At 53.2% G+C, this 23829-nt stretch overlaps 2 protein-coding genes across 2 annotated transcripts; both read right to left on the bottom strand.

The window, feature by feature from the left end:
- Window positions 1-87: 87 nt before the first annotated feature.
- CTDNEP1 (CTD nuclear envelope phosphatase 1) lies at window positions 88-11753 on the bottom strand. Its single transcript, XM_086871871.1, has 8 exons — window positions 11477-11753; window positions 9321-9387; window positions 8436-8554; window positions 7416-7487; window positions 5537-5653; window positions 3334-3445; window positions 2110-2194; window positions 88-1415 (listed from the first exon to the last, which is right to left on the bottom strand). Exons 1-8 carry the CDS (start codon window positions 11573-11575, stop codon window positions 1355-1357), a joined length of 732 nt encoding a protein of 243 aa, XP_086727997.1. The 5' UTR covers window positions 11576-11753; the 3' UTR covers window positions 88-1354.
- Window positions 11754-12988: 1235 nt separating this feature from the next.
- Window positions 12989-23122, bottom strand: ELP5 (elongator acetyltransferase complex subunit 5; the record flags this gene model as incomplete). Its single annotated transcript, XM_086871711.1, has 8 exons — window positions 12989-13122; window positions 14581-14780; window positions 15497-15675; window positions 16466-16668; window positions 17786-17866; window positions 18353-18413; window positions 20800-20930; window positions 22890-23122. Coding segments are annotated over 8 exons (1149 nt in total), but the record flags the coding sequence as incomplete, so codon positions are not given.
- Window positions 23123-23829: the final 707 nt, after the last annotated feature.

Genomic DNA, 23829 nt, shown 5'->3' with positions numbered 1-23829 from the left:
TTTAGCTGCTTTGTTTTAATGCGGAGTTTTGATTGGGCGATGCTAAAATGGGAGTGGCTTTAAAAAAGGCGGGACGACAGAGCCGAGTTTTGATTGGTCAATGCTTTAATGCGTGAGGCTCCGAGGGGCGGAGCTCTGCGGCCGCGCATGCGCGGTGAGGGAAGGCGCTCCCAGTTCCTCCCAGAAGCTCCCCAGGTCATCCCAGTTCCAAATCTCTCCCAGTTTATCCCAGTCCGCTGTTAACGTCTCCCAGTCCACCACGGCTCCCTCCTGACGTCTCTTGGACCTTTCCCAGTCCGTTCCAGTCCATCCCAGTCCCCTCCAGTCCCCCCCAAAATGCCCCAGCACTGCCCGCAGCGCTACGTAAATGGCGTAAGGAGCGCACGGCCGCCCTCAGCGCTACACAAACGGCGTCCGGTTCATCCCAGTCCCCTCCCGGTTCATCCCAGTCCACCGTAAAGGCCCCGCCGCTGCCCTCAGCGCGACGGGAACGGCGAACGGACCCGGGGAACGGCGAACGGGCCCGAGGAACGGCGAACGGGCCCCGGGAACGGTAATGGCGGAGCGCTAAGCAAACGGCGCACGGTTCCCGCCGTTGCCCTCAGCGTTACGCAAACGGCGTAAAGTTCCCGCCGCTGCCCTCAGCGCTACGCAAACGGCGCGAGGAGCGCGCTCTGCCCGCCGCGGTTCTCCACGGAAACAGCGCAAAACCTTCCCCAGCCCCCGGTACCGGCGGTGGCGGGAGGGTCCCGGTAACCGGGGGAGGGGTCCCGGTAACGCGGGGCCGCGAACGAGCGCGCGTTATGACGTCATTCGGCCGCGCCGGGGAGGCGCGGCCAGATGAAAAAGGGGCGGAGCCAGCGCTGAGGCGGACGGAACCATTGTGAGAGAAAAATGGGGGGGGGAAAAAAGACCCCAAAATGGGTCTGGGGGCGGCACCGAACCCCCCCAAAAATGGGTCTGGGGGCGGCACAGGAACCACAGAGACGCCGCGAGTGGGGACCAAGGGCTTTTAAAAACACGGGGGGGGGGGGGGAGGAGGAGCTCCCAAATGTCCATCAGAAAGGGGGAGGGGCATCCCCCAAAGCCCCTCCCCCCAAAGCCCCGCCCCCTCCTTAATTCAGGCACGTTGGGGGAGGGGTGGGGAACGAGACCCCCAAAATTTAACCCCCCCCCGCACCCCAAAATAAATGAGGGGGGGGCGCAGAGTCCGGTTGGGGACCGGGGGGGGGTCCCGGTGCTGTCCCCTGAGGGGGGGGAGGGGAGGGGAGGGGGGAGGGGGCGATTCCCCTCCCCCACCCCGGTTTTGTCGCCAAGGGGGGTCCCCGGGGGGGGTCCCGGGGGGGCTCCGGGGTCACCACAGGCGGTGCTGGTGAAGGTTCCGGCTGAGCACGGAGCGGACGTCGGCCGTGAACCTGAATTTGGGGAGGGGGCGGGAGGAGGAAAAAAAAAAAGGTGTGAGACCCCCCCCTCCCCCCCAAAATATGCAAATCATAAAATAATCCCCGCCCCCCCCCCCCCCCCCGTGAAATAATGGTATGGTCCAGAGGAGGGGAAAGGTAAAAATTCCGGAAGGGAATGTGGGAATTTGGCGGGAAATGAGCCCAAAAAAAATCACCCAGGACCCCCCCCCAAATTCAACCAGGATCCCCCAAATTACCCCCAAAACCCCTGGGGACCCCCCCCAAATCCACTCCAGGACCCCCCAAATCCACCCCAGGACCCCCCCAAATCCTCCCCAAATAACCCAGGATCCCCAAAATTCCCCCCAAATCCACTCCAGGACCCCCCAAATCCCCCCCAAACCCCCTCAAATCTCCTCAACCCCCCCCAGGACCCCCCAAACCCCCCTCAAATCCTTCCAAATCCCCCCCAAATCCACCCCAGGACCCCCCAAATCCCCCCCAAACCCCCTCAAATCTCCTCAACCCCCCCCAGGACCCCCCAAACCCCCCTCAAATCCTTCCAAATCCCCCCCAAATCCACCCCAGGACCCCCCAAATCCCTCCAAGACCCCCAAATCTCCCCCAGGACCCCCCAAATCCACTCAGGACCCCCCAAACCCCCTGGGGACCCCCCCAAATCCCCCCAGCCTCGCCCCCTCCCCACCTGAGCGCGTCCAGCATGGGCAGCAGGTTGAGCAGGGCCGTGTCCCCGGGGTCGCTGAACCACGACTTGATGGGGATGGCGTTGTCTGGGGGGGAAATTTGGGGGAGTTTTGGGGGTCCCCAGAAGGATTTGGGGGTCCCCAGAAGGATTTTGGGGGTCCCCAGAGGGTTTGAGAGGGATCTGGGAGGGATTTGAGGGAGGTTTAGGGGGATTTAAGGGGGTTTGGGGGGTCCCCGGGGTCACTGAACCACGACTTGATGGGGATGGCGTTGTCTGGGGGGGAAATTTGGGGGGTTTTGGGGGTCCCCGGAAGGATTTTGGGGGTCCCCAGAGGGTTTGAGATGGATTTGAGGGGATTTGAGGGGATTTGAGGGGATTTGGGGGGGATTTGAGGGGATTTGGGGGGGATTTGGGGGTCCCCGGGGTCTCTGAACCACGACTTGATGGGGATGGCGTTGTCTGGGGGGGAAATTTGGGGGGTTTTGGGGGTCCCCAGAAGGTTTGAGATGGATTTGGGGGGGATTTGGGGGGGATTTGGGGGAGTTTTGGGGGGGATTTGAGGGGATTTGGGGGGATTTGGGGGGTCCCCGGGGTCGCTGAACCACGACTTGATGGGGATGGCGTTGTCTGGGGGGGAAATTTGGGGGGTTTTGGGGGTCCCCAGAAGGATTTTGGGGGTCCCCAAAGGGTTTGAGAGGGATTTGGGGGGAACTGGGGGAGATTTTGGGGGGTTTGGGGGGGATTTGGGGGAGTTTTGGGGGTCCCCAGAAGGATTTTGGGGGTCCCCAGGGAGTTTGAGATGGATTTGGGGGGGATTTGGGGGGATTTGGGGGGATTTGGGGGTCCCCAAAAGATTTTGGGCGTCCCCAAAAAGTCTGAGAGGGATTTGGGGAGAATTTAGGGGAATTTGGGGGAGTTTTGGGGGTCCCCAGAGAGATTTTGGGGGAATTTTGGGGGAATTTCGGGGCCATTTTTGGGAATTTGGGGACAGGGATTTTTGGGATAATTCCAGGATATTTTGGGAATATTTTGGGGATGTTTTGGGAACATTTTGGGGATATTTTGGGAATGTTTTGGGAATATTTTGGGGATATTTTGGGAATACTTTAGGGATATTTTAGGGATATTTTGGGAATATTTTGGGGCTATTTTGGGGATATTTTGGGGACGTTTTGGGAATATTTTGGGGCTATTTTGGGGACATTTTGGGGATGTTTTGGGTACCTGGATGGCTGCGGTAGGCCCCGGGGGAGTTGTCCAGGATGACGATGCTGGACAGGTCGCTGTGCACCACCGACAGGTCCTTGATGTAACTGCCCAGCTCCAGCGTGCAGTGCTGGGGGCGGGGCCACGTCAGGGACACGCCCACCGGAAATGGGACCCGCCCACCGGAGATGGGACCCGCCCACCGGAGATGGGACATGCCCATCAACCACAGGACACGCCCACCGGGTTTGGGACACGCCCACTGACCACAGGATGTGCCCACCGGGGATTGGACACGCCCACCGGAAATGGGACGCGCCCACTGGAAATGGGGCATGCCCCCAATCACAGGACACACCCACTGGGACTGGGACACGCCCACAGACACACCCATGGACACGCCCAACACACCTGTCCAAGTGTTCCTCACCTGTCACCTGTGTCACGCCTCACACACACCTGTCACACCTGTCACACACCTGTCCAGGTGTTCCTCACCTGTCACACCTGTCCAGGTGTTCCTGAGCTGTATCACACCTGTCCATCACCTGTGTCACCTGTCCAGGTGTTCCTCACCTGTCACACCTGTCCCTCACCTGTGTCACCTGTCACACCTGTCCAGGTGTTCCTCACCTGTCACACCTGTCCAGGTGTTCCTCACCTGTCAAGCCTGTCCCTCACCTGTGTCACCTGTCCAGGTGTTCCTGAGCTGGCTGTGACCTGTCCCACCTGTCCAGGTGTATCTCTCACACACAGGTGTATCTCTCACCTGTCCAGGTGTGTCTCACACACACAGGTGTATCTCACACCTGTCCAGGTGTATCTCACACACACAGGTGTATCTCTCACCTGTCCAGGTGTATCTCACACACACAGGTGTATCACTCACCTGTCCAGGTGTATCTCTCACACACACAGGTGTATCTCACACACACAGGTGTATCTCTCACACACAGGTGTGTCTCTCACCTGTCCAGGTGTATCTCACACACACACAGGTGTATCTCTCACACACACAGGTGTATCTCTCACACACACAGGTGTATCTCTCACACACAGGTGTATCTCTCACACACACAGGTGTATCTCACACCTGTCCAGGTGTATCTCACACACACAGGTGTGTCTCTCACCTGTCCAGGTGTATCTCTCACACACACAGGTGTATCTCACACACACAGGTGTATCTCTCACACACAGGTGTATCTCACACACACACAGGTGTGTCTCTCACCTGTCCAGGTGTATCTCACACACACAGGTGTGTCTCTCACCTGTCCAGGTGTATCTCACACACACAGGTGTGTCTCTCACCTGTCCAGGTGTATCTCTCACCTGTCCAGGTGTATCTCACACACACAGGTGTATCTCACACACACACAGGTGTGTCTCTCACCTGTCCAGGTGTATCTCACACACACAGGTGTGTCTCTCACACACAGGTGTATCTCACACACACAGGTGTATCTCACACACACACAGGTGTATCTCTCACCTGTCCAGGTGTATCTCACACACACACAGGTGTATCTCACACACACAGGTGTATCTCACACACACAGGTGTATCTCACACACACAGGTGTATCTCTCACCTGTCCAGGTGTATCTCACACACACAGGTGTATCTCACACACACAGGTGTATCTCACACACACACAGGTATATCTCTCACCTGTCCAGGTGTATCTCTCACCTGTCCAGGTGTATCTCACCTGTCCAGGTAGTAGCGCCGGCCCAGGATGCAGCGGTTGTTGTCACACACCTGTATCACACCCCTCACACCTGTCCAGGTGTATCTCACACCTGTCCAGGTGTATCTCACACACACAGGTGTATCTCTCACACACAGGTGTATCTCACACACACACAGGTGTGTCTCTCACCTGTCCAGGTGTATCTCACACACACAGGTGTATCTCACACCTGTCCAGGTGTATCTCACACACACAGGTGTGTCTCTCACCTGTCCAGGTGTATCTCACACACATACAGGTGTGTCTCTCACCTGTCCAGGTGTATCTCACACACACAGATGTATCTCTCACCTGTCCAGGTGTCTCTCACCTGTCCAGGTGTATCTCACCTGTCGGTAGTAGCGCCGGCCCAGGATGCAGCGGTTGTTGTCACACACATCACACACACCCCTCACACCTGTCCAGGTGTATCACACCTGTCACACCTGTCCAGGTGTCTCTCACCTGTCCAGGTGTATCTCTCACCTGTCGGTAGTAGCGCCGGCCCAGGATGCAGCGGTTGTTGTCCAGCCGATCGGCCACGGCACAGCCGTAGATCTCCATGCTGGCTGTGAACACAACCAGCTCGTACCACTGGGAAACCTGGGACAAACAACGGGAATAAACACCGGGAACACCGGGAATAAACACCGGGAACACCGGGAATGGCAGATAAACACCGGGAATAAACACCGGGAATGGCAGATAAACACCCGGATAAACACCGGGAATAAACACCGGGAATGGCAGATAAACACCCGGATAAACACCGGGAATAAACAACGGGAATAAACACCGGGAACACTGGGAATAAACACTGGGATAAACACCGGGAATGGCAGATAAACACCGGGAATAAACACCGGGATCACTGTGAACACAACCGGCTCGTACCACTGGGACACCTGGGGGAACACCCGGATAAACACCGGGAATGGTGGGAATAAACACCGGGAACACCGGGATAAACACCGGGAATGGCAGATAAACACCCGGATAAACACCCGGATAAACACTGGGAATGGCGGGAATAAACGGCGGGAATAAACACCGGGAATAAACAACAGGAATAAACACCGGGATCACTGTGAACACAACCAGCTCGTACCACTGGGAAACCTGGGGGATAAACACCGGGAATAAACACCGGGAACACTGGGAATAGCAGATAAACACCGGGAATAAACACCGGGAATGGCAGATAAACACCCAGATAAACACCGGGAATAAACACCGGGAATGGCAGATAAACACCAGGAATAAACACCGGGATCACTGTGAACACAACCAGCTCGTACCACTGCGACACCTGGGGGAACACCCGGATAAACACCCGGATAAACACCGGGAACACCGGGAACAAACACCGGGAATGGCAGATAAACACCGGGAATAAACACCAGGATAAACACCGGGATCACTGTGAACACAACCAGCTCGTACCACTGGGAAACCTGGGGGAACAACGGGAATAAACACCGGGAACACCGGGAATAAACACTGGGAATGGCAGGATAAACACCCGGATAAACACCCGGATAAACACTGGGATCACTGTGAACACAACCAGCTCGTACCACTGGGAAACCTGGGGGAACACCGGGAATAAACACCAGGAACACCGGGAATGGCAGATAAACACCGGGAATAAACACTGGGAATGGCAGGATAAACACCCGGATAAACACCCGGATAAACACCGGGATCACTGTGAACACAACCGGCTCGTACCACTGGGAAACCTGGGGGAACACCCAGATAAACACCCGGATAAACACCGGGAATGGCGGGAATAAACACCGGGAACACCGGGAATAAACACCGGGAATGGCAGATAAACACCGGGAATAAACACCGGGAATAAACACCGGGAATGGCAGATAAACACCCGGATAAACACCGGGATAAACACCGGGAACACTGGGAATAAACACCCGGATAAACACCAGGATCTCTGTGAACACAACCAGCTCGTACCACTGCGACACCTGGGGGAACACCCAGATAAACACCCGGATAAACAACGGGAATGGCAGATAAACACCGGGAATAAACACCGGGAACACTGTGAACTCGTACCACTGCGACACCTGGGATAAACACCGGGAATAAACAACGGGAATGAACACTGGGAATAAATACCAGGAAAACCAGGAATAAACACCGGGAATGGCAGGAATAAACAATGGGAATAAACAATGGGAATAAACAATGGGAATAAACAATGGGAATAAACACCGGGTGTTTGGGGTGAATTTGGAGTTTTTGGGGTGAATTTGGGGGTTTTTGGGGTGAATTTGGGGGTTTTTTGGGGTGAATTTTGGTGTTTTTGGGGTGAATTTGGGGGTTTTTGGGGTTCACTCACCACCTCCAGGAAGAAATCCACGTGCGGCCGCTTGTGCACGAAGAACCTCACGGGGTGTTTGTCAATGACCACCTGCGAAGGACCCCCAGAATCAGCACCGGGACCCCCAAAAATCCCCAAAACAACCCCAAAAACCGCCAAAACCACCCCAAAAACCCCCAAAACAACCCCAAAAACCCCAAAAAACCCCAAAATCTGCCCTGGGAACCCCAAAATCAACCCCAGGACCCCCAAAATCAACCCCAGGACCCCTAAAAAAACACCCAAAACCCCCCAAAATCAGCCCCAAAACCCGCCAAAATCAGCCCTGGAACCCCCAAAATCAACCCCAGGACCCCCAAAATCCCCCTGGGACCCCCAAAAACCCCCGGAAGCTCCAAAATCCCCCAAAAATCCCCCAGAAACTTCCCTGGGACCCCCCAAAATTCCCAAAATTCCCAATTTTTCCCGGAATTCCGGGATTTTCCCCCCAAATCTTGAGAATGAAGTCGGGGGGGGTCCCAGGACCCCTCAAAACCCCCCAAAAAACCCCAAAATTCCAAAACAATTCCCAAAAAATTCCGAAAAAATTCCAAAAAAATTCCAAAAAAACCCCCAAAATTCCAAAATTTTTCCCAAAATTCCCAAATTTTCCCAGAATTCCGGGATTTTCCCCCAAACCTTGAGGATGAAGTCGGGGGGGGTCCCAGGACCCCTCAAAACCCCCAAAATCCCCCCAAAAAACTCCAAAAATTCCAAAAAAATTCCAAAAAAATTCCCCAAAAATTCCAAAAAAACCCCCAAAATTCCCAAAATTTTCCCAAAATTCCCGATTTTTCCCAGAATTCTGGGATTTTCCCCCCAAACCTTGAGGATGAAGTCGGGGGGGGTCCCAGGACCCCTCAAAACCCCCCAAAAAAACCCAAAATTCCCAAAAAATTCCCAAAAAATTCCAAAACAATTCCAAAAAAATTAAAAAAAAATCCCAAAAATTCCCAAAATTCCCGATTTTTCCCGGAATTCCGGGATTTCCCCCCAAACCTTGAGGATGAAGTCGGGGGGGGTCCCGGGTCGCACCGTGGGCCTCAGGACCCCGTCGTGGTGGGAGTGGATCAAGGTCTCGTCCAAATCCAGCACCAGAATCTTCCTCTTCACCTGGTCTGGGGAAAAAATCCGGGAATTCCGGGAAAATCCGGGAATTTGGGGGGAAATTTGGGAATTTGGGGGGAAAATCCGGGAATTTGGGGGGAAATTTGGGAATTTGGGGGGAAATTTGGGAATTTGGGGGGAAATTTGGGGGAAAATTGGGGTTTTTAGGGGAAAATTGGGGGATTTGAGGGGAATTTGGGGGGAAAATTTGGGAATTTGGGGGAAAAATCCGCGAATTTGGGGGGAAATTTGGGAATTTGGGGGAAAATTTGGGGATTTGGCTGCAAAATTTGGGGATTTTTCCTCCCAATTGTGGGATTTTTCCCCCAAAATTCAGGATTTTTTTATCCAAATTTGGTCTTTTTCCCCCTAATTTTGGGATTTTTCCCAATTTTGTGATTTTTTTCCCAGATTTTTGAATTTTTCCCGAATTTTGTGATTTTTCCCTCGGATTTTGGGATTTTCCCCAAATTTTGGGGATTTTTTTCCCAGGATTTTGGGATTTTTTTCCCAGGATTTTGGGTTTTTTTCCCGGGATTTTGGGATTTTTCCCGGGATTTTGGGATTTTCCCAGGATTTTGGGTTTTTTTCCCAGGATTTTGGGTTTTTTTCCCGGGATTTTGGGATTATTTTCCCAAGATTTGGGGACTTTTTCCCGGGATTTTTTCTCCCAGGATTTTGGGATTTTTTCTCCCAGGATTTTGGGGATTTTTCTCCCAGATTTTGGGATTTTTTTCCCAAGATTTTGGGTTTTTTTCCCGGGATTTTGGGACTCACTCAGGCGGTTCCTGGAGATGGGAGACAGGGGCAGGACGTCGTAGCGCACGGTCTGGTACTGGATCACCTGCAAACCCCAAATTCTGCTTTGGGACAGCCCCAAAATTCCCAAAATTCCCAAAAATCCCCAAATCCCCAAAAATCCCCGCAAAAAACAAAAAAAAACCCAAAAATTTTGGAGCTTTTTTGGGGAAAAAAATTCAAAATCTGCCTCAAAATCCATAAAAATCTCCTCAAATTCCCTCCCAAAATTCCCAAAAATCTTCCCCAAATCCACAAAAATCCTGAAATTCCTCAAATTCTTCCCAAATCCTCCCAGAATTCCCAAAATTTCCCCCCAAAAGCAAAAAAAAATGGGAATTTCGGAGTTTTTTTGGAAGAAAAAACCCCAAAATTCCCCAAAAAATTCCCAAAAATCCTCCTGGATTTCCTCAAATTCTCCCCAAATCCCCCCAGAATTCCCAAAATTCCCAAAATTCTCCTCGATTTCCTCCAATCCTCCCCAAAATTCCCCAAAATCTTCCCAAAAAATCCACAAAAATCCCCCCAAAATCGGCGAAAACTCCCAGGAAATTCCCAAAATTCCTCCCCAAACTCCCACGGGAATTCCCGAATTCCCTCCTGCCGCCATTCCCGCTTTTTCCCGCTCCATTCCCGCTTTTTCCCAGGTTATTCCCGGTTTTTCCCGCTCCATTCCCGACATTTCTGCTCCATTCCGGGTTTTTCCCAGCTCATTTCCGCTCCATTCCCGATATTCCAACTCCATTCCTGGTTTTTCCCGGCTCATTCCCGGTTATCCCCGCTCCATTCCCGATATTTTTGCTCCATTCCAGGTTTTCCCGGCTCATTCCAGCTCCATTCCCGATATTCCAACTCCATTCCAGGTTTTTCCCGCTCCATTCCCGATATTCCAACTCCATTCCCGCTTTTTCCCGAGCCATTCCCGGTTATTCCTGGTTCATTCCCAGTTTTTCCCACTCCATTCCCGATATTTTTGCTCCATTCCCGGTTTTTCCCGGCTCATTCCCGGTTATCCCCGCTCCATTCCCGCTATTCCAACTCCACTCCAGGTTTTTCCAGGGTCATTCCCGGTTATCCCCGCTCCATTCCCGATATTCCAACTCCATTCCTGGTTTTTCCCGGTTCATTCCCGGTTTTTCCCGCTCCATTCCCGATATTTTTGCTCCATTCCAGGTTTTTCCCGGTTCATTCCCGGTTTTTCCCGAGCCATTCCCGGTTATCCCCGCTCCATTCCCGATATTTCTGCTCCATTCCAGGTTTTTCCTGGTTCATTCCCAGTTTTTCCCGCTCCATTCCCGATATTTTTGCTCCATTCCCGGTTTTTCCCGGCTCATTCCCGGTTATCCCCGCTCCATTCCCGATATTCCAACTCCATTCCTGGTTTTTCCCGGCTCATTCCCGGTTATTCCTGAGCCATTCCCGCTTTTTCCCGCTCCATTCCCGATATTTTTGCTCCATTCCAGGTTTTTCCCGGCTCATTCCCGGTTATTCCCGTTGGAATTCCCGGTAAAATTCCCGGTAATTCCCGATGGAATTCCCAATATAAATTCCCGATATAAATTCCCATTAATTCCCGGTATAAATTCCCGGTTATTCCCCATATAATTCCCGTTAATTCCCGCTGGAATTCTCCGTATAAATTCCCGTTAATTCCCGTTAATTCCCAGTACAATTCCCGGTAATTCCCGGTACAATTCCCGTTAATTCCCAATACAATTCCCGGTACAATTCCCGTTAATTCCCGGTACAATTCCCGGTAATTCCCGGTAATTCCCGGTACAATTCCCGGTAATTCCCGTTATCCCTGACCCATTCCCGGTACAATTCCCGGTACAATTCCCATTGATTCCCGGTACAATTCCCGTTAATTCCCGGTACAATTCCCGTTATCCCGGATCCCATTCCCATTGGAATTCCCGGTATTCCCGGTGTTTTTCCCGGTGTTTTTCCCGGTACTCACGGTCCGGCCCTGCCTCCGGAGCAGGTAAAGGGCGAAGCTCCAGAGTTTGGGGCTCCGTTCCCGGTAATTCCCGGTAATTCCCGGTACCCCCGGTAATTCCCGTTATCCCGGATCCATTCCCGTTATCCCGGATCCCATTCCCGTTGGAATTCCCGGTGTTTTTCCCGGTACTCACGGTCCGGACCTGCCTCCGGAGCAGGTAAAGGGCGAAGCTCCAGAGTTTGGCGGCGAAGGCCACGAAGGAGCGGAGGCCGAGCAGGCACTGGCTGCGCATCCTCGCGCTCCCGGCCCCGCCGCCGCCGCCTCTCCCGAGCTCCGCCAGCTCCGCCGCCGCTCCCGGAGCTTCCCGGGGGGGTCCCGGGAGGGTTTTTGGGGGGTCCCGGGCCTCAGCGAGGACCGAGCGGCGCCGCCGCCAGCGCCGCCATGGCCGCCATCACCCCCCCAACCCCCGGGCCGCCGCTTCCGGTGCGACACTTCCGGCGGCGCCGCTTCCGGGGCACGCACGGGGGGCGTGGCTTAAACATAGAACCCGCGCTGATTGGAGGAGCCGGGGGGTTTTTTTTAATATTAATGATTGATTGACAGCTCATGTAAATTCAGGCGCGGGGTTGCCGCCGCTGATGGATGATTGACAGCGCGGTTATGCAAATTAAGGGGCGGGGTCTCTGCAGTTGCGATTAATAAATGCTGAATGATTGACAGCGCAGTTATGCAAATTAAGGGGCGGGGTCTCTGCCGTGGGGATTAATAAATTGTGAATGATTGACAACGCGGCTATGCAAATCAGGGGGCGTGGCTTGAGCTGTCAGTCTGATTGATTGACAGCGTGTTTATGCAAATTAAGGGGCGTGGATTTAACTGCCAGGATAAGTGATTGACAGCTCCTTTATGAAAACTAAGGGGCGTGGCTTGAGCTGTCAGGCTGATTGATTGACAGCGCGTTTATGTAAATTAAGGGGCGTGATTTAACTGCCGGGATAAGTGATTGGCAGCTTCTTTATGTAAATTAAGGGGCGTGGTTTGAGCTGCCAAGACAAGTGATTGACAGTTCTTTTATGCAGATTAAGGGGCGTGGTTTGTGCTGCCAGGCTGATTGATTGACAGCAACTTCATGCAAATTAAGGGGCGTGGTTTGAGTTCTTTCCCTGAAAAAAATCGGGATTTTTTTCCTCCCCAAAATTTGGGATTTTTTTCCCAAAAATTGGGAATTTTTTTCCTTAAAAAATTGGGATTTTTTCCCCTCCAAATTTGAGGTTTTTTTCCCTCCAAAAGTCGGGATTTTTCTCCCCAAAATTGGGGATTTTTCCTTCCCAAAACTTGGGATTTTTATTCCTAAAAAATTGAGATTTTTTTCACTAAAATTTGGGGTTTTTTCCCCAAGAATTGGGATTTTTATCCCTGAAAAATTGAGATTTTTTTTCACTAAAATTTGGGTTTTTTTCCCCAAAAATTGGGATTTTTATCCCTAAAAAATTGAGATTTTTTTCCCTAAAATTTGGGTTTTTTCCCCAAAAATTGGGATTTTTATCCCCAAAAAATTGAGATTTTTTTCATTAAAATTTGGGGTTTTTTTCCCCAAAAATTGGGATTTTTATCCCAAACAAATTGAGATTTTTTTTCACTAAAATTTGGGGGTTTTTTCCCAAAAATTGGGGATTTTCCCCCGAAATGAGCCCGGCAGGGTGGGGGAGGTGCAGCTCCTTTATTTGGGTCCCGAATTTGGGGATTTTCCCCCCAAATTTGGGAATCTCGGGGGGGGTTCAAAGCTCCAGGTCCTCGTCGGGGTCCTCGGGGTCCTCGGGGGGCGGCTCGGGGACGATCCTGGGGAGATTTGGGGGAAAAAATGGGGATTTTGGGAAAAAAATGGGATTTTGGGGGGAAAAATGGGAATTTGGGGGAAAAAATTGAGGATTTTGGGAAAAAAATCGAAATTTTGGGGGAAATTTTGGGATTTTGGGAAAAAAAGGGGGATTTTGGGGTAAAATTTGGGGATTTTGGGGTAAAATTTGGGGATTTTGGAGACAAGAAAGGGAATTTTGGGAAAAATTGGGAATTTGGGGGGAAAATTTGGGGATTTTGGGGAAAAATGGGGATTTTGGGGGAAAAATGGGGATTTTGGGGGAAAAATGGGGATTTTGGGGGGAAAAATGGGAATTTTGGGGGGAAAAAATGGGATTTTGGGGGAAAATTTGGGGATTTTGGGGGAAAAATGGGAATTTTGGGGAAAAAATGGGGATTTTGGGAAAAAAAAGGGGGATTTTGGGGTAAAATTTGGGGATTTTGGGGTAAAATTTGGGGATTTTGGAGACAAGAAAGGGAATTTTGGGGAAAAATTGGGAATTTGGGGGGAAAATTTGGGGATTTTGGGGGAAAATGGGGATTTTGGGGGAAAAAATGGGAATTTTGGGGAAAAAATTGAAATTTTGGGGGAAAATTTGGGGATTTTGGGGGGAAAATGGGAATTTTGGGGAAAAAATGGGGATTTTGGGGTAAAATTTGGGGATTTTGGGGAAAAATTTGGGAATTTGGGGAAAAAATGGGGATTTTGGGGAAAAATTGGGGATTTTGAGGGGATTTGAAGGGGAATTTTTTGGGAATTTTTGGGGGGATTTTGAGGGAATTTTGTGTGAATTTTTGGGTGATTTTGGGCTGATTTTATGCAAATTTTTGGGGAATTTTTGGCTGATTTTGAGCGAGATTTTAAAAGAAATTTTGGGGCAATTTTGGGTGAATTTTTGGGTGATTTTGGGCCAATTTTGGGGCAATTTGGGAGGAATTTTGGGGGATTTTGGGCCAATTTTGGGAGGGATTTTGAGCTGATTTTGGGGGATTTTGGGAGGGATTTTGGGGGATTTTGGAGGGGATTTTGGGGCAATTTTGGGGGATTTTGGGGCAGTTTTGGGAGGGATTTTGAGCTGATTTTGGGGGATTTTGGGAGATTTTGGAAGGGGATTTTGGAGGGGATTTTGGGGCAATTTTGGGGGATTTTGGGCCGATTTTGGGAGGGATTTTGAGCTGATTTTGGGAGGGAATTTTGGGGGATTTTGGAAGGGATTTTGGGGCAATTTTGGGGGATTTTGGGCCAGTTTTGGGAGGGATTTTGAGCTGATTTTGGGAGGGAATTTTGAGAGGGATTTTGGGGGGATTTTGGGGCAATTTTGGGGGATTTTGGGCCGATTTTGGGAGGGATTTTGAGCTGATTTTGGGAGGGATTTTGGGGGATTTTGAAAGGGGATTTTGGGGCAATTTTGGGGGGATTTTGGGGTCTCTGGAACTCACCTGGGCAGGTACGGGGGGGTCAGGGCCGCCCTCGCCCCCCGCTCGGCCCCCGACAGCCCCAGGCGAAAAGTCAGGGGGGAGGGGCCCAAATTTGGGGCATTTTGGGCCTTTTTGGGCTCCTCCTCCCCCCCCCGATTTGGGGAGGGGTCGGGTGGGGGGGGCCCCCCCAAGGAGCCGTCGGGGAGGAGGGTGAGGGTCTCCTGGGGGGGAGGGGAGAGAGGAAAATCAGCCCCAAATTACCCCAAAATTCACCCCAAATCAGCCCCAAAATCAACATAAAATCAGCCCAAAATTAACTCAAAATCAGCCCCAAAATTCACCCCAAATCAACCCCAAAATCGCCCAAAATGAGCTCAAAATCAGCCCCAAAATTCAGCCAAAAATCACCCCAAAATCACCCAAAATGAGCTCAAAATCAGCCCCAAAATTCAGCCAAAAATCAGCCCCAAATTCACCCAAAATCAGCCCAAAATTACCCCAAAATCAGCCACAAAATCACCCAAAATCACCCCAAAATCAGCCACAAAATCGCCCAAAATTACCCCAAAATCAGCCACAAAATCACCCAAAATCAGCCACAAAATCGCCCAAAATTACCCCAAAATCAGCCCCAAAATCAACACAAAATCAGCCCCAAATTCACCCAAAATTAGCCCCAAAATTCAGCCCAAAATTCACATAAAATCACCCCAAAATAAGCCCCCAAAAAAACCCCCAAAAATCCCCTTTAAACCCCCCCAGGACCCCCCAAATCCCCCAGGACCCCCCAAAACCCCCCCAGGACCCCCAAAATCCCCTTTAAACCCCCCCAGGACCCCCCAAAACCCCCCCCAGGACCCCCCAAATCCCCTCAAGGACCCCCCAGGACCCCCCCAAATCCCCCAGGACCCCCCCAAACCCCCCCCCAAATCCCCACCTGCAGCGCCCCCCCCCCTTTCCGGGGGTCCCTGAGCAGCCTCAGGCTCCGGGGGGCTCCGGGGGTCTCGGGGGGTCCCCCCAGGATCAGCTGGAGCCGGGCGAGACCCCCCAGAGCCCCCAAAACCGGGGGGGGGTGCAGGTCCTGGTGCAGCAGCGCCAGAATTCGGGGAGGGGGCTCTGCCAGAGAGGGGGGAGACCCCCAAAAATCCTCAAATTGGGGGAAAATCCCCCCAAAAAAACACCCCGGGACCCCCCAAATCCGACCCAGGACCCCCCAGATCCAACCCTGGACCCCCCAGATCCGACCCAGGACCCCCCAAATCCACCCTGGACCCCCCAAATCCCCCACAAATCCCCCCAAATTCCACCCAGGACCCCCCAGATCCAGCCCAGGACCCCCCAAATCCCCCCCAGGACCCCCCAAATTCCATCCAGGGCCCAAATCCCCCCCAAATCCCCCCAAATTCCACCCAGGACCCCCAAATCCCCCCAAAATCCCCCCAAATCCCATCCAGGACCCCCAAATCCCCCCCAAATCCCCCCAAATCCCATCCAGGACCCCCCAAATTCCATCTAGGACCCCCCAAATCCCCCCAGATCTCCCCCAAATCCCCCCAAATTTCATCCAGGATCCCCAAATCCCCCCAAAATCCCCCGAAATTCCATCCAGGACCCCCCAAACCCCCCCAAATCCCCCCCAGATCCCCCCGAAATCCCCCCAAATCCCATCCAGGACCCAAACCCCCCCCAAATCCCCCGAAATTCCATCTAGGACCCCCCAAATCCCCCCAGATCTCCCCCAAATCCCCCCCAAATCCCCCCCAAATTCCATCCAGGACCGAAATCCCCCACAGGACCCCCCAAATCCCCCCAAATCCCATCCAGGACCCCCCAAATCCCCCCAAAATCCCCCCCAGGACCCCCAAACCCCCCCCAAACCCCCCCCAAATCCCCTCCCCCCCCTCACCGTGCCCCTCCCCCAGCAGCGCCCCCAGCCCCGGGTGGGGGAGGGGCTCCCGGAGCAGGGCCCAGCTCAGCGAGTCCAGAACCAGAACCGGGGGGGGGGAGGGGAGACCCCCCAGGAGCCCCCCAAAAACCCGGGGGGGGGAGGGGAGACCCCCCCGGCCCAGCCACCCCCGGGGGTCCCCGGAGAGGTCCCGGAACTGCAGCCTGGAAATGGAAATTTGGGGGGAAATTGGGGGATTTGGGGAGATTTGGGGGGAAATTGGGGGATTTGGGGGAAATTTGGGGGGAAATTGGGGGATTTGGGGGAAATTTGGGGGAAATTTGGGGTGAAATTGGGGGATTTGGGGGTGAAATTGGGGGATTTGGGGGAAATTTGGGGGGAAATTTGGGGATTTGGGGAAATTTGGGGATTTGGGGAAATTTGGGGTGAAATTGGGGGATTTGGGGGAGATTTGGGGGATTTGGGGTGAAATTGGGGGATTTTGGGGAAATTTGGGGTGAAATTGGGGGATTTGGGGGGAAATTTGGGGAGATTTTGGGATATTTGGGGGAGATTTGGGGTGAAATTGGGGGATTTTGGGGTGAAATTGGGGGATTTGGGGGAGATTTTGGGGAGAGTTTGGGATATTTGGGGGAAATTTGGGGTGAAATTGGGGGATTTTGGGGAAATTTGGGGAGATTTTGGGATATTTGGGGGAAATTTGGGGTGAAATTGGGGGATTTGGGGGAAATTTGGGGAGATTTTGGGGAGATTTTGGGATATTTGGGGTGAAATTGGGGGATTTTGGGGAAATTTGGGGTGAAATTTGGGGGATTTGGGGGAAATTTGGGGTGAAATTGGGGGATTTGGGGGAGAATTGGGGATTTGGGGGAGATTTGGGGTGAAATTGGGGGATTTGGGGGAGATTTTGGGATATTTGGGGAAAAATTTGGGGAACTTGAGGGGATTTGGGGGGAAAACTGAAAAAATTTGGGGGAATTTGGGAGATTTTAGGGGAATTTGATGAAATTCGGGGGATTTGGGGAGATTTTGGGGACGTTTGAGTGAAATTTGGGAGATTTGGGGAAGATTTGAGGGGATTTGGGGGGAATTTGGGGAAATTTGGGGAAATTCAGGGGATTTGGGGAGATTTGGAGGGAATTTGGGGGCATTTTAAGGGTTTTTGAAATATTTTGAGTGCATTTTGGGGTGTTTTGGGGGTGTTTTTGGGGGGTTTTGGGGTGTTTTTGGGGGTTTTGGGGTGTTTTGGGGTGTTTTTGGGGGGTTTTGGGGTGGTTTTTGGGTGGTTTTTGGGGTGTTTTTGGGTGTTTTTGGGCTCACCTTTCCCTCACGGAGGGGCTCAGCCCCGTCTGGAATTCCTCCTGCGTCACCTCCAGGAGCACCACGAGCACCTGCTCGGCCCTGGGGGGCGTTTGGAGCCCTTGGAGACCCCCAAAAACCCCAAAAACCCCCCAAAACCACCCCAAAACCCCCCAAAAACCTCCAAAACCCCCAAAAACCCCACAAAACCACCCCAAAAATCCCCCAAACATCCCCCAAAACCACCCCAAAAACCTCCAAAAAAACCTCAAAAACCCCAAAACCCCCCAAAAAACAACCCAAAACCTCCAAAAACCTCCAAAATCCCCCAAAAAATCCCACAAAACCACCCCAAAAAATCCCTCAAAACCACCCCAAAAAATCCCTCAAAACCACCCCAAAAATCCCTCAAAATCATTCCAGGACCCCCCAAAATCCCCTCAAAACCCCCCCAAACCCCCCAAATCCCCTTTAAACCCTTCCAAAATTCCCGAACATTCCCCAAATCCCACCCCAGACCCCCCAAAACCCCCTCAAAACATCCCGAAATTCCCGAATTTCCCCAGTTTTTCCCTCAAAAATCCTCACCTGGCCACGGCCTCGCTGACGAGCGCCCGCAGGAGGCTCCGACCCTCGGACTCGGCGGTGTCTGAGGGGAAAAAACATCCTGGGGAGCCTCCCCGAATTCCCGAACCCCCCGAATTCCCGAAAAATTCCCGAAAATCCCGAAATATTCCCAAAAAAATTCCCGCCAAATCCCCCTCACCCCTCACGAGCAGGAGCCCCCCCGGGCCCAGCGCCTCCAGCATCGTCGCGCGGCGCCCTCTGATGACGTCACGCTACGGCAGCGGGAGCCGCCATTTCTTTTTGCTGTACGGCAACGGGCGGCGCCATTGCTGCGGCGGCGGCGCGCTCTTGATGACGTCAAAGCGGGCGGCGCGGATGTGACGTCATCGTACGGCAGAGCGCCGCGCCATGTTGGGTGAGGGGAAAAATTTGGGAATTTTATTTTTGGGAATTCTGAGGGAATTTTTGGGATTCCCGCGTTGGGTTTTGCCTCAAATCCTCTGGTTTTGACCCAAAAAAGGAGAAGAGGAGGAAAAAAGCGGCCTCGGAGAGCGCCGGGCCCCGCCATTGCCGGATGAGGGCGAATTCCTTGGAATTCTCTGGAATTCCCATCGGAAATCCGGGAATTCTCTTTATTTTTTAAATCCTTTTTCCAGGTTTATCCCAGGATTCCCCCAATGAAACCGCGGATGTTCGGAATTCCCAAAAAAAATTCATTTTTATGGATCAAAACCTCCCCAAAATCCGCAAATTTCCACCCAAAATCCCCGAAATTCCAGAAATTTCCCCCCAAAAATTCCAGGATTCGGGGTGGATTTGGCGTCGTTTTATTTTGGGGAGGGTCTCCAGTCCCAAAAAATCCCAAAAAACCCCAAAAATCCAAAAAAATAACCCCAAAAAAACCCCCCGCAAAAAAATCCACCCCAAAAAATTCAAAAAAAATCCCAACAAATCCCCAAAATTCCCAAAATTATCCCAAAATAAATCCCCAAAAAACCCCAAAAAATCCCAAAAAACCCCAAACAATTCCAAAAATTCCCCCCAAAAATTAAAAAAAAAAAATTCCAAAAAATCCCCAAAATTATCCCAAAATAAATCCCAAAAAAAGCCCCAAAAAATCCCCCCCAAAAAACCAAAAAAAATTCCCAAAAATATCCCAAAAAATCCCCCAAAAAATTCCAAAAAATCCCCAAAAAATCCCAAAAAATCCCCCCAAAAATAAAGAAAAAATTCCCAAAAATCCACCAAAAAAAATCCAAAAATTCACCAAAAAAATCCCCAAAAATCACCAAAAAACCCCAATTTTATCCCATTTTTTTCTGGATTTTCCCATTCCAGGTGTGCCCAGCTGTGCCCAGGTGTGCCCAGGTGTGCCCAGGTGTCCCCAGCTGTGCCCAGCCACATCTCCACGCTGTCAAACCCCAAAATATCCCCCAAAAAATCACCAAAAATCACCAAAAAAACACCAAAAATTCCAATTTTATCCCATTTTTTTCCGGATTTTCCCACTCCAGCTGTGCCCAGCTGTGCCCAGGTGTGCCCAGCTGTGCCCAGGTGTGCCCAGGTGTGTCTCAGCCACATCTCCACGCTGTCAAACCCCAAAATATCCCCCAAAAAATCCCCAAAAATCACAAAAAATCACCAAAAATTCCAATTTTATCCCATTTTTTTCTGGATTTTCCCGCTCCAGCTGTGCCCAGCTGTGCCCAGGTGTGCCCAGGTGTGCCCCCAGGTGCGTCACTGCTCCAGCATCAGCTCGCAGGCGCGGGCCAGCTCGGCCAGGCGCCGCCGGGCGTAGTCCAGCCGGTTCAGCGCCAGCTGGCAGCTCTTGCGCGCGGCGTAGCTCGAGCCCTCGTGGGGCTGCCCCGTGGCCACCTGGGCAGGTGAGAAACGCACCTGAGACACCCGAAACGCAGCTGGGGAGCCCCAAAAACCCCAAAATTCCACACGAAACGCACCTGGGGAGCCCCAAAAACCCCAAAATTCCACCCAAAACTCACCTGGGGAGCCCCAAAACTCCAAAATTCCACCCGAAACGCACCTGGGGAGCCCCAAAAACCCCAAAATTCCACCCAAAACTTACCTGGGGAGCCCCAAAAACCCCAAAATTCCACCCAAAACTCACCTGGGGAGCCCCAAAAACTCCAAAATTCCACCCGAAACGCACCTGGGGAGCCCCAAAACCCCCCAAAATCCACCTGAGACACCCGAAACGCACCTGGGGAGCCCCAAAACTTACCTGGGGAGCCCCAAAAACCCCAAAATTCCACCCGAAACGCACCTGGGGAGCCCCAAAAACCCCCCAAAATCCACCTGAGACACCCCAAATGCACCTGGGGACACCCAAAACTCACCTGGGACCCCCAAACCTCACCTGGGACCCCCAAACCTTACCTGGGACACCCCAAATCCCCCCCAGACCTCACCTGGGACCCCCCAAACCTCACCTGGGACCCCCCAGACCTCACCTGGGTCAGGTAACGGATCTGGGCCGAGAGCTCGGCCTCCACCTTGGCCACGGCGGCTCCGAACTGGGCGGCCTGACGGTCCAGGTGTCGCTCCTGGGGCTTCTCCTTGGACAGCTCCAGGATCACCAGACCTGAAATCACACCTGGATCACACCTGGATCACACCTGGATCACACCTGGATCACACCTGGATCACACCTGGGCACACCTGGGAACACCTGGGGACACCTGGGGACCCCCAAACCCCACCCCTGACGGTCCAGGTGTCGCTCCTGGGGCTTCTCCTTGGACAGCTCCAGGATCACCAGACCTGAAATCACACCTGGATCACACCTGGGCACACCTGGATCACACCTGGGAACCCCCAAACCCCACCCCTGACGGTCCAGGTGTCGCTCCTGGGGCTTCTCCTTGGACAGCTCCAGGATCACCAGACCTGAAATCACACCTGGATCACACCTGGACACACCTGGATACACCTGGATCACACTTGGGAACACCTGGACACACCTGGATCACACCTGGGAACCCCCAAACCCCACCCCTGACGGTCCAGGTGTCGCTCCTGGGGCTTCTCCTTGGACAGCTCCAGGATCACCAGACCTGGAAACACACCTGGATCACACCTGGACACACCTGGGAACACCTGGGAACACCTGGATCACACCTGGGAACACCTGGACACACCTGGACACACCTGGGACACACCTGGGTATACCTGGGTATACCTGGACAACACCTGGACACACCTGAGATACACCTGGGACACACCTGGGGACACCTGGGGACACCTGGGACACACCTGGATACACCTGGATCACACCTGGACACACCTGGGACACACCTGGACACACCTGGGAACCCCCAAACCCCACCCCTGACGGTCCAGGTGTCGCTCCTGGGGCTTCTCCTTGGACAGCTCCAGGATCACCAGACCTGAAATCACACCTGGAATCACACCTGGACACACCTGGACACACCTGGATACACCTGGGGACACCTGGGGACCCCCAAACCCCACCCCTGACGGTCCAGGTGTCGCTCCTGGGGCTTCTCCTTGGACAGCTCCAGGATCACCAGACCTGGAAACACACCTGGATCACACCTGGACACACCTGGGAACACCTGGACACACCTGGATCACACCTGGATCACACCTGGACACACCTGGGACACACCTGGACACACCTGGGGACACCTGGGAACCCCCAAACCCCACCCCTGACGGTCCAGGTGTCGCTCCTGGGGCTTCTCCTTGGACAGCTCCAGGATCACCAGACCTGAAATCACACCTGGATCACACCTGGACACACCTGGATCACACCTGGATCACACCTGGATCACACCTGGGCACACCTGGGAACACCTGGGCACACCTGGATCACACCTGGACACACCTGGATACACCTGGATCACACTTGGGAACACCTGGACACACCTGGACACACCTGGGAACCCCCAAACCCCACCCCTGACGGTCCAGGTGTCGCTCCTGGGGCTTCTCCTTGGACAGTTCCAGGATCACCAGACCTGGAAACACACCTGGATCACACCTGGACACATCTGGACACACCTGGACACACCTGGGAACACCTGGACACACCTGGGACACACCTGGACACACCTGGGACACACCTGGGTACACCTGGACAACACCTGGACACACCTGAGATACACCTGGGACACACCTGGACACACCTGGGAACACCTGGGGACACCTGGACACACCTGGATCACACCTGGGCACACCTGGGAACACCTGGACACACCTGGGGACATCTGGACAACACCTGGATACACCTGGATCACACCTGAGCACAGCTGGACACATCTGGATCACACCTGGACACACCTGGCCACACCCAGACACACCTAGACACACCCGGGGCACACCTGGGAACACCTGGCCCCACCCCCATGACCTCTGACCCCATTTCTCGCTCTCCCATTGGTCCCTTTAACGCCGGCCCCGCCCCCTCAAACCCCGCCAATCACCGCCCCTCATCACCATGGCAACCAAACCCCAACCTTCCCCAAGCTCCTCCCCGTTTTCCCGCTCAAGCCCCGCCCCTGAAGGAGGCCACGCCCACCCGCGCTCTGCAGGGAGGCGCCGATTTCGCGCTCCAGGTCCTCCAGCGCCCGCAGCCTCTCGTTGGCCACGCCGAACCCCGCCATGGCGCCCGCGCCGCTTCCGGTTCTTCTCCCGCCCCTTCCGGTTCTTCTCTCTCCGTTTCCGGTTCTCTTTCCGCCGGTTCCGGTTCTCCTCCCGCCGCTCCCGCTCTTCTCCCGCCGGTTCCGGTTCTTCTCCCGCCTCTTCCCCTCTTCACCAATGGCAGCGCGGCATTCGCGTCACGTGACAGGAAGCGCCCACCCGTGGGAACGCTCTAGACGCAACTCGGTGGTGACGCCGCCTCCTCCTGCCGCGTCTCGGTGGTTTTGGGTCCTCCAAAGCTGTTTAGCGTCGCAAATGTTGCCGGAATTGCTTCAAAATCTCTGCGCGCTCTAAAGAAAAAGGTTTATTCGCCACAAATATCCCCACAGCCACCTCAGATTCACCTCCGGAACAGAGATTTTATCGCGTTTTAAAGCAATAAAACGTCCTAGGGGGAATTTCATCGCGTTTATAGCGCTGCTCTGCAGGCCGCGGCCCTCATTACCTGCTTTGGAACCGCTTTGATCCAGGCCGCGCCTCTCGTTGTCTTTTACAGCGCTGATTTCACCCGGGCCACGCTTTTTATTTTAATTTTATAGAAAGTTTGCTTTGATTCGCGTTCTTTTATAAAAATCTACCCAGGCCGCGCCCCCTCACTGCATATTTATAAGCGACTTTGTTACAGGCCACGCCCCTTCATTGCTTTTTATGGAGCAGCTGTAGCCTAAAGCCACGCCCCCTCATAGCCTTTTATGGAGACACGCTTCTTCTAAGCCACGCCCCTCATTGCATTTTATAGCTGCTCTTCCTTAAGCCACGCCTTCTATTTCCTTTTTTGGCGCTTCCCCAGAAGCTCCGCCCACTCCCCCTCACGCAGA

Source organism: Cyanistes caeruleus, chromosome 37 (assembly GCF_971803275.1).
Source record: "Cyanistes caeruleus chromosome 37, bCyaCae1.hap1.1, whole genome shotgun sequence".
In the NCBI taxonomy this organism is placed as follows: domain Eukaryota; kingdom Metazoa; phylum Chordata; class Aves; order Passeriformes; family Paridae; genus Cyanistes; species Cyanistes caeruleus.
Note: the sequence above shows the minus strand (reverse complement) of the source record. Positions and strands in the feature narration are given on the sequence as shown.

Bases quoted from the DNA above. Each gene is read 5' to 3' on its own strand.
- CTDNEP1 (XM_086871871.1), bottom strand. From the start codon at position 11,575: ATGCGCAGCCAGTGCCTGCTCGGCCTCCGCTCCTTCGTGGCCTTCGCC. The intron at 8,555-9,320 runs GTGAGTCCCAAA...TTTTTTCCCCAG, and splicing joins CATCTCCAGGAACCGCCTGA to ACCAGGTGAAGAGGAAGATT. The intron at 7,488-8,435 runs GTTTGGGGGGAA...GGTCCTTCGCAG, and splicing joins CCCCCGACTTCATCCTCAAG to GTGGTCATTGACAAACACCC.